Genomic DNA, 10,562 nt, shown 5'->3' on the forward strand with positions numbered 1-10,562 from the left:
TCTGTGTCTGTCTTTGTCTGTCTGTCTGTGTGTGTGTGTCTGTCTGTGTGTAATTACCTAAGTGTAATTACCTAAGTGTAGTTACAGGATGAAAGCTACGCTCGTGGTGTCCCGTCTCCCCAGCACTAAAATAATAATGGGCTTGACCTGGAGACCGTCAGGACTCCGGCTGTCGTCCCCACAACCTGACCACGACTCTGTGTGTGTGTCTGTCTGTGTGTGTGTGTCTGTCTGTGTGTCTGTCTGTGTCTGTCTGTGTGTCAGCCTCTGTGTCTGTCTCTGTCTGCCTTTGTGTCAGCCTCTTTGTCTGCGTCTGTCTCTGTACTCACCTATTTGTACATTTGTTGTATTTGTGTGTGTGTCTGTCTCTGTGTGTGTGTCTGTCTCTGTGTGTGTGTCTGTCTCTGTGTGTGTGTCTGTCTCTGTGTGTCAGTCTGTCTCTGTGTGTCAGTCTGTCTCTGTGTGTCAGTCTGTCTCTTGCGTGTGTGTCTGTCTCTTGCGTGTGTCTGTCTCTTGCGTGTGTGTCTGTCTCTTGCGTGTGTGTCTGTCTCTTGCGTGTGTGTCTGTCTCTTGCGTGTGTGTCTGTCTCTTGTGTGTGTGTCTGTCTCTTGTGTGTGTGTCTGTCTCTTGAGTGTGTGTCTGTCTCTTGTGTGTGTGTCTGTCTCTTGTGTGTGTGTCTGTCTCTTGTGTGTGTCTGTCTGTGTGTGTTTGTCTCTATGTGTGTCTGAGTGTGTTATTAACTGCAAGAAATTTCATAAATACAAAATTTAGCAGTTTCGTGCCTCATATTGGTTCTTAATTACCTATGACTTTTGATCATTATAAACATAATGTTCGCAGTAGTCATTTTCAACTCAACAAAAAGTAGTTCTTCATTTTCCTGCTCTTTCTGCCTTGCGTCGCACACTGTTTCCCGCGTCAACTGCCCCCCAGCCCGAGTCGAGACGCCCCGTCATGTCCGTCATCTCTCCTGTCAGGGCTACCAGTTTACCCTGTCGATATTCCTTCCAGGGCCGTCCGCTTGCCCCGTCCTCTCTCTACCCAGCCCGCCAACTTGTCCCGTCAACTTTCTACCGGCTCCATCCCCTTCCTCGTCAACACTTGCCAGGGCCGCCATTTTGCCCCGTCAACTTTCCCGCCCAAAGCCACCAGTTTGCTGTCAACTCTTCCACCATGGCCGCCGAGACCTTAATGGCCCATCAACTCTTCCGTCACGGTCGCCAGTTTGACCCGTCAACACCTTTTAGCGCCGCCAGCTAGCCCCACCAACTCCTTTAAATTACGGCCGCCAGCTTGCCCAGCCATTCTCTTGTCACAGCCACCAGCTTGCCCCGTTTCCCGCCATGACCGCCAGCTTGCCCCGTTTCCCGCCATGACCGCCAGCTTGCCCCGTTTCCCGCCATGACCGCCAGCTTGCCCCGTTTCCCGCCATGACCGCCAGCTTGCCCCGTTTCCCGCCATGACCGCCAGCTTGCCCCGTTTCCCGCCATGACCGCCAGCTTGCACCGTTTCCCGCCATGACCGCCAGCTTGCCCCGTCTCTCCCGCCATGACCGCCAGCTTGCCCCGTTTCCCGCCATGACCGCCAGCTTGCCCCGTCTCTCCCGCCATGACCGCCAGCTTGCCCCGTCTCTCCCGCCATGACCGCCAGCTTGCCCCGTCTCTCCCGCCATGACCGCCAGCTTGCCCCGTCTCTCCCGCCATGACCGCCAGCTTGCCCCGTCTCTCCCGCCATGACCGCCAGCTTGCCCCGTCTCTCCCGCCATGACCGCCAGCTTGCCCCGTCTCTCCCGCCATGACCGCTAGCTTGTCGATCCCGTCTCTCCCGCCAGCTTGCCCCGTCTCTCCCGCCATGACCGCTAGCTTGTCCCGTCTCTCCCGCCAGCTTGCCCCGTCTCTCCCGCCATGACCGCCAGCTTGCCCCGTCTCTCCCGCCATGACCGCCAGCTTGCCCCGTCTCTCCCGCCATGACCGCCAGCTTGCCCCGTCTCTCCCGCCATGACCGCCAGCTTGCCCCGTCTCTCCCGCCAGCTTGCCCCGTCTCTCCCGCCAGCTTGCCCCGTCTCTCCCGCCATGACCGCTAGCTTGTCCCGTCTCTCCCGCCAGCTTGCCCCGTCTCTCCCGCCATGACCGCCAGCTTGCCCCGTCTCTCCCGCCATGACCGCCAGCTTGCCCCGTCTCTCCCGCCATGACCGCCAGCTTGCCCCGTCTCTCCCGCCATGACCGCCAGCTTGCCCCGTCTCTCCCGCCATGACCGCCAGCTTGCCCCGTCTCTCCCGCCATGACCGCCAGCTTGCCCCGTCTCTCCCGCCATGACCGCCAGCTTGCCCCGTCTCTCCCGCCATGACCGCTAGCTTATCCCGTCTCTCCCGCCATGACCGCCAGCTTGCCCCGTCTCTCCCGCCATGACCGCTAGCTTGTCCCGTCTACTCTACTGCTAGTCAGGCATTTTGCACCCACAAATCTCTCACCAGAGCCGCCCATCCAGTGGCGATAGAAATGTTATGAGTCAATACTGTACTTACATCCTACTAGCCTAAGCAGAGGAGAACTTGCACCCTGAAGCATTTCTCAAATGATAGTCATTACTATAAGAATCCTAGCATTTGTTCAGTTATTACCTTCTGTATATTAACATATATATATAATCATTAGCCTCAGTACCTTAGCATTTCTGTAATCATCTGTCAACTCAATTTCATTCGTAATCGAATCTCAGATATACACCATAATCTATTGCAGTTTCTGTTCATATCTCTACTAGCATGTCCACCACCACCACCACCAGCTAGCAGTTACAAACCCAATAAGAGTTCAACTTAAGATTCAACAGAGCAGAAGTTGTTAAACACATGGTTCAGAATCTTACTTACTTTATACGAGTCATAAGTACTCATACTCCGTCCAAGTAAAACTGGAACAAGCAACACTTAGTGGGCCAGCCAGAGACTTAGGGCCCGCGCAGGAATATCCCTGCAAAAAAAAAAAAATAGGCTTATCATAGGTACCAATATGACTTCAAAAAATGTCAACAGCTTAATTGGTTTTACCTTACATATGAATAGCTAGACACAACAGCTTAATTGGTTTTACCTTACATATGAATAGCTAGACACAACAGCCTAATTGAAAAGATAAGGATTTTGTCGTATTTATTTATATAAAAACGGCAAATCACAAAAACACAAGGTACTTACGAGTGATATTTGTCCGGGTGCACAGAAGGGAATACTATAAAAGATTACTGTCAAATATATCAAAATTTGGAAAGAGATATACAACTGTTGATGGTTGTCCGTCCAACTGGCCGTCGGACGGACTCTGTAAGCCTAAAACTCCACCGTCAGTATACCAAGGGTCACTTATGTTCACTGCTCCCTTGCTTATGTTATATGTAAACCGCTGAATATTATCCTGGGGGCCTCACTAGCAAAGACACAAAAAGATAATATGCTAATATTATTGACGGAAGGTCAACAAGAGGTATAGGCAGCAAGAGACTTACCTGCAGCAACCGGTCCGTTCGGAGGCACGATGGCGAATGAAGACGAGATTCGCGGTTCCCGGGTCAGACGTCGCAGCCTCGCGGATTAATACAGTCGAGGAAGCTGCTATCAAATATATTATTTTAAAATGTTTACAATAAATCTATTTCGAAATCTGATACAACAAATGTTTTGGGCTAAAACTTTATTGATACAAATATTATTTTATATGATTTTTACTCGCATATTATTTCATTTTGGCATGTCATTTGATATAGTTAATTAAGTGCAACAATTTATATACAAGCAGAATTTAGCACAGATTTACGCCTCATATTTGTTATTAATTACCTAGAAATTAAAAATTTAATCTGTGACTGTTTCGATCATTATAAACATAATGACCGCAGTATTCAGTTTCAAGTCTACACAAAGTAGTACCTAATTTTCCCGCTTTTCTATCTTGCGTCGCCGACCGTGTTTCCCGCGTCAACTGGCCCCCAGCCCGGGGGCCGCGACGCCCCGTCATGTCACCTCTCCCGTCAGGGCTACCAGTTTACCCCGTCGATACTCCCTCCAGGGCTGTCCGCTTGCCCCATCATTTCTCGAACCAGCCTGCCAGCTTGTCCTGTCAATTTTCTAGCTACCGACTCCCTTCCCCTTCTTCATCAACAGTTGCCAGGGCCGCCATTGTGCCCCCGTCAAAACCACCAGATTGTCGTCAGTTCTTCTACCATGGCCGCCGTGAGCTTGCACTGTCAGCTCTCCCGCCACGGCCGCCAGCTTGCTCCGTCAACTGGTGCTATACAGCCTTCCTGGCTTGGTCCTTCCTTTCATAATTACTTACTTGCCCCGTCAAATCTCCCGCCTGGGCGGCCATATTTCCGTCCTTGTAAATTCTCCTACCAGGGCCTCTAGCTTACCCCGTCTTTCCCTCTAGGGCTGCAAGCTGTCCCGTCAACTCCTTTTACGGCTGCCAGCTTGCCCCGTCAACTCCTTTTAGGGCTGCCAGCTTGCCCCGTCTCTCCCGCCATCGCTGCCAGATTGCCCCATCAACTCTCCTGTCATTTTCTCCGTCAACTTTCCCACCAGAGCCATCACTGCCGCCAACTCTCCCTCCAGGGCCGCCAGCTTGGCCCGTTAATTCTGTCAATACCACCAGCTTGGCCCGTTAATTCTGTCAATACCACCAGCTTAGCCCGTTAATTCTGTCAATACCACCAGCTTGGCCCGTTAATTCTGTCAATACCTCAAACTTGGTCCGTTAACTGTCAAAATTCCACCAGCTTGGCCCGTTAACTGTCAAAATTCCACCAGCTTGGCCCGTTAATTCTGTCAATACCACCAGCTTGGCCCACTAATTCTGTCAATGCCACCAGCTTGCCCTATTTCTCCCGCCAGTTTGCTGTAATCTCCCCCGCCAGAGCCGCCATTTTTCCCCGTTAATTCTCCTGCCAGGGCCGCCAGCTTGCCCCGTCAGTTCTCCTGTCAAGGAGAACATCCTGACACCTTCCAAGTGCTATATAGTCATAATGGCTTGGCGCTTTTCCCTGATAATTCCCGTCCCGTCCCGTCGGCTCTCCTGTCACTGCCTCAAGCTTGCCCCCGTCAACTCCTGCTAAGGCCGCCAGGTTGTCCCGTCAATTCTTTTGTCAAGGGTACTGGCTTGCCCCTCTTCTCCCGCCAGGGCCGCCAGCTTGCCCTGTTAACACTTGCCAGGGCCGCTAGCTTACCCCGTTGACTATACTGTCAGGGTCGCCAGCACACTTTCACACTCTTGGCACTCAAAAAAAAATAATACCCTACATGCTTTCCGCGCTCCGCGCGCCTACGCGGTAAGACCGAAAAAGTGTACACTCTTTTTACTGTCCTGATAATAATTGAAGGCGCACGTATTTAAATTTGGTATCACTGTGTTCGCAATAAAATTGTCTATAAGAACATATCTATAAAATGCCGCCAAACCATAAGGACTATCAACACCAAATAAAAAACTATTCAGATCACTCGCCAAGAGCGCCAAACAGCAACAAAATGTTTCCACTCTCTTAATGGTTGCGAAGCCTACAGTTGTCCTACATCGCTAATTGTGGTATCATTGGAATCGCAATAAAATTCTCTACACGGACATATGCATATAAATATAGATTCACTGTCGTAGCCTACCCAAAACAGTGTGGGAAGTGGCCGAAGTGTTACCCGCGGCAGCATATCGGCGAAACTCGCTTTGAAAAGTGTATATTCAATTCACTGTCCTGACATTATTTGTCGATGTATGTATTTCATTTTTGTACCAATGTGCTCGCAATAGAATGTTCTATAAGAACATAAGTATTAAAGGTCACATAAGGATGCGTTCGACCGGCAACATATATAAAAACTACGTCGATTACACTCGTCGTGTCAATAATACAATTGTTTTACCACGATGATTCACTGCCACGCCGTTTTCTTTTATAAGCTGTTCGGCTATTAGAGAAAACGTAAAGTTCATGGCAAACATTTGTATACTATTCCCAAGTTGATCGGATAATAAATGGATTTTATACAAATATTTTTTCGATGGACTACAGGCGTCGTCTGTTATGCGTAAACGTAAGAAAATACGGTGACGACTCATGGATAATCCTAAGCGCGAAAGTGTTATTAATGACCCGTTAACTCTCCTGCCAGACCCACCAGCTCGCCCCGTCAACTCTCCTGCCAGGACCACAGCTTAGCCTGTCAACACTTTTGCCATGCTGGCCAGCTTGCTCCACAAACTCTCCACCAGGGCCAGCCCGTCCTCCTGTCAGCTCTCCCGCTAAGACCACCATTTTGCCTGATAACTCGTCAGGACCACCAGCTGGTCCTGCTGTTAAGCCATTTTCTTCCCCGTCATATTTTTCCCGAGGACCGCCAGCTTGCCCCGTCAACCCTACTGCTAGTGAGGTATTTTGCACCCACAAATTTCTCGCCAGAGCCGCCCATCCCGTGGTGACAAAAATGTTGGTCAAATGTAGTCTCCGTGGTGTAGTGGTAAGACACTCGCCTGGCGTTCCGCGAGCGCTATGTCATGGGTTCGTATCCTGGCCGGGGAGGATTTACTGGGCGCAATTCCTTAACTGTAGCCTCTGTTTAACGCAACAGTAAAATGTGTACTTGGATGAAAAAACGATTCTTCGCGGCAGGGGATCGTATTCCAGGGACCTGCCCGAAACGCTACGCGTACTAGTGGTTGTACAAGAATGTAACAACTCTTGTATGTATCTAAAAAAAAAAAAATACTTATATCTTCCTAGCCTAAGCAGAGTAGAACTTGCACCCTGAAGCATTTCACAAATGATAAGTCATTACTATACGAATCCTAGCATTTATTCAGTTATTACCTTCTGTATCTTAACATACATACACACACTAAATAATATTGTCAATAATGAATTAAAAAAAAGTCCACTCATGGATGTCAACCAACAAACTCACACTAACAATGAAAAAGACTTACTACTACATTGTATTTGGTAGTAAATCATCAAATCAAATTCAACTTCAGAAAGAAAGACAAGAAAATACATATCGAAGGGATAGAGTAGCTTAGGCTATTTCTACCCCCCCCCCCTCCTTTTTTCTATGATAATCTTCCGCTGTCATGTAAACAATCCTAGCCTTGAAATAGCCAGCATTTCTGCATCATCTTTTAATCTTCACGCAGTATTATCAATGACAACATAAAACTAGCGTGACCAAACGATTTGCATTAGGAAGGACACCATCCTTCGTCCTTCGCCACCCCAAGAAGGTCGTTAATTTGTTCCTTTTTGGGGTCTGTTAAAAAATAATTATAAAGGTACATAGGCTACTTCCTTTAGTTTGTGAAGTTAATTTTGTTAGCATATGCTATTCCAACGAAAGCAGATTAATTAATTTCTTCCAATTCTTTATTTTACTCTATGAATGCATGCATATAATATATACAGTACGATTACAAAAATACTTTAGAAAAAAATATCACAAAATAGCATTCATCACATTATTATACTTGACAAATAAAGAATAAATAAACAATAAACAAACTAAATGTTGAAGTTGCATTTAATCGTCAAGCTGTTATCGCGGGGGAGGACACTGCTCGACAGTCTTATAAAGGTGTCCAGCTGCTGGACACCCCTTTTGACCAGGAGAGTGGCTGTGTTGAATGGTTCAGGGTGGCCACTGCAAGATTCAGGGACTCTTTTAAAGCTCTTCTAAGGTCGTTGGTTGCTTCACATTCCAGAAGATAGTGAAGTAATGGCTTTTCTGTGACAGTTTTGCAGAAGATTATTTATTTTATGTTCTCTAGGCTGGGATGAATTGTTTTATGTATCACTGGATGACGAGTTGCCAATTTAGCAATTTCATCAGCTTTTTCATTTAATGGGATTCCAACATGAGATGGGATTCAGTTTAAGGTTATGTTGAGTCCTTTGCCTTTAGCGACAGCTCCAAGATACAAAATGGCGGTAATTATTTCCACGTTATCTTTCCACTGTTTTTGTCCTAATATTTGAAATGGAGCTTTTGAGTCTGTGTGTATGATTGCATTTTGAGTGTGTTGTGCAATCACATATGCGAATGTGCCCCCAATGTGCTCCCCAGAGGACTAACAAGTCCGACATAGGACGACAACTAGCCAAAGCTGCCTGCAGATACTGCACAACCGCAGACTCTGCAAACAGCATCGGACAAAAAGGCAAAGACAACCCAAGAGCCACGGCCTAAGCGGATTCTAAGGAAGAAGCAAGCACCGCTTGCCGACATGCAAAAAAATATAAAACTGCATCCCGCAGAAGCGGCGGGAACAGCTTCAACAATGCAGACGCTGCACACACAGCTGAGGGTAATGCACCAGACCCAGAGGCGGCCCCAAGCTCCTCCACATCCAACACAAGCATATCCGAGAACAGATCAAGGAGGGAGAAGAAATGCAGGGCCGAAGCAAGCAGGCCACGAGTACGCAAATCCTCCGCGACCAAGGCAGCCAAAAGGGAAGGAACCTTCATATGACGTTTCATCCCACCAACATCCCGTGGAAGGGCAGGGGCGAAGGAACATGCACTGAGATGCTCAAAGTCGCCCCCTAGGAAAACCTTCAACACCGTCTGAGCCTCCTTCCACTCAAGCATGCAGGACTGACAGAACATGCGCCAAGCCTCCAACGAGAAGACCGGGCAGTCTACTAACCAGGACAACTTTGGAACTTCATAACGAACCCCGTTCGGACACGAAGGAACATGGAAAGCCGGGTCGCACAGGATGTAATATCCCGTTCCGAGGATACAAAAACCCAGGCGGGGTCCAATAGGGCCCAAGGCCCCAAAGTCAACCCCCCTTCGCCCTGGAAACCACACCCCCGAGCCGTCCTCCAAACGCCTCCCCCCCCCCCCCCAAAAAAAAAAAACATAAATTTACGACGCGTCTGTGAACACACCCCGCCTCTAAAGCCGAAAAAGCAGGAACGAAGGGGGACACACTGGTCAGACCCAGAAGCTCTGGCTTTAGAACTAGGTTCGAATGCCTCTGCCACCGCCCAGGAAGAGAACTCCCCCAAGACCACCCGATTCTCAACACCAAATAAACCCTGCCCCAACTCTGAAACCCTCAGACGTTTTGAAGCTGGAAGCAAGGGGGAAGGGGAGACTGGATGAACCACCGAAGGGGAAGGACAAGGAGGAGCGACGGAACCAAAGTTGAAGTGACTCCCACCCCCAAATCCGGGTCCCTATAATCAAAACAGGGCAGTCTCGGGCATCCGGGGAAGCAACGAACCTATCGCGTTGCAGCAACCTAAACCGAGTATGCAACGCCTCTGCTGCTCATGTTCAGTAGCTTGGGTGAACTAGAGCACGTACAAAGAACAAGCACAACTCTGGGTCAAAAGAATCACTAACCTTACAGGCAGAATGGCGGAGGCACTACCGGTGATTGTCACATTTAGACAAGGGGACAGAGATACCATCAACTTCGCGTGAAGTGAGAGGGAACTCAAGGGTCGCATCCAACGAACCATGGAGCCCCCGCGGGGTTTCCCAAGGCCCTTAGCCCTGATATCATGCTTAGGGAAGCCCAAGCAGGGTACTCCGAACCGGCGCCCAAAACTACCGAGCAAACTTCTAAAAGCTGAAATGCCAGGACGTATCTACTCATGGGGGCCTAACAGGGTGTATCACCAAGAACACAGATATACCTATATAAAGACACCTAAGTATAGATAGAGAACAGCCAACCAAAGGCAGACCTTCCCCACCAGGCAAGGAAAAAAAAAAAAAAAAAATTTCCACTTCGTCTCTAGACACCTCTATGTGCTCTATGTTGTTCTCTAGAATTCTTATTGTATCTGGTTCCCTGAAGATTTCATTTTGTACAAACACACTTTGGAACTTTTCGTTTAATGTTTCACACATTTCCTTTTCATTTTCCGTGAATCTATTTCCCATTTTCAACCTCTGTATATCATCCTTTACCTGCAATTTCTTGTTTGTTTTGTGGCGCTTACCTTTCTGGGTGCCTGTCCTGGTCGATGTCAGATACAGAATGCTCCAAATCACATGTGCACTTCTATGGGCCATTGCGTCTCGTACCTCTGAGGGGGGCCAGATTTTGGCTCGAGGTCCCTGGTAGGCCTAGAACTCCACCCACATTGACTGATGCAAAATAGTTAGGTATCCATATTAGCCTACCTTACCTTGAGGTTACCTTGAAGTGCTTCCGGGGCTTAGTGTCCCCGCGGCCCGGTCGTCGACCAGGCCTCCTGGTTGCTGGACTGATCAACCAGGCTGTTAGACGCGGCTGCTCGCAGCCTGACGTATGAGATTTTGTAATTTTTGAGCCTGGATAGCTCAGGGGGAGCTATAGGGGGCTCCCCCCAGAAAATAACTAAAAAATAAAAAACTGGCCTAAAAATTACATCAGTTCAATCATGTAGGTAACTAATATGAACTCTTGCAATAAATATAAAAAGAGTGAGTTAGATGCAGAGACTTGGGGGAGGGGGGAGGAGGTTAAAGGAGAAGAGAGAGAGAAGGGAAAGAGAATGAGCAGAGAATAAGAGAAGGAAGAGAGG

The 10,562-nt window shown here is 48.5% G+C and overlaps 1 protein-coding gene across 1 annotated transcript; it reads right to left on the reverse strand.

Annotated features, from left to right (window-relative positions):
* Positions 1-1,274: 1,274 nt before the first annotated feature.
* On the reverse strand, positions 1,275-2,282 carry LOC123775223 (uncharacterized PE-PGRS family protein PE_PGRS20-like). Its single transcript, XM_045770205.2, has one exon. It carries the CDS (start codon positions 2,280-2,282, stop codon positions 1,275-1,277), a length of 1,008 nt encoding a protein of 335 aa, XP_045626161.2.
* Positions 2,283-10,562: the final 8,280 nt, after the last annotated feature.

Source organism: Procambarus clarkii, chromosome 70 (assembly GCF_040958095.1).
Source record: "Procambarus clarkii isolate CNS0578487 chromosome 70, FALCON_Pclarkii_2.0, whole genome shotgun sequence".
Taxonomy (NCBI): domain Eukaryota; kingdom Metazoa; phylum Arthropoda; class Malacostraca; order Decapoda; family Cambaridae; genus Procambarus; species Procambarus clarkii.

Coding starts and splice junctions, on each gene's coding strand:
- LOC123775223 (XM_045770205.2), bottom strand. CDS start 2,282: ATGGCGGGAGAGACGGGGCAAGCTGGCGGTCATGGCGGGAGAGACGGG.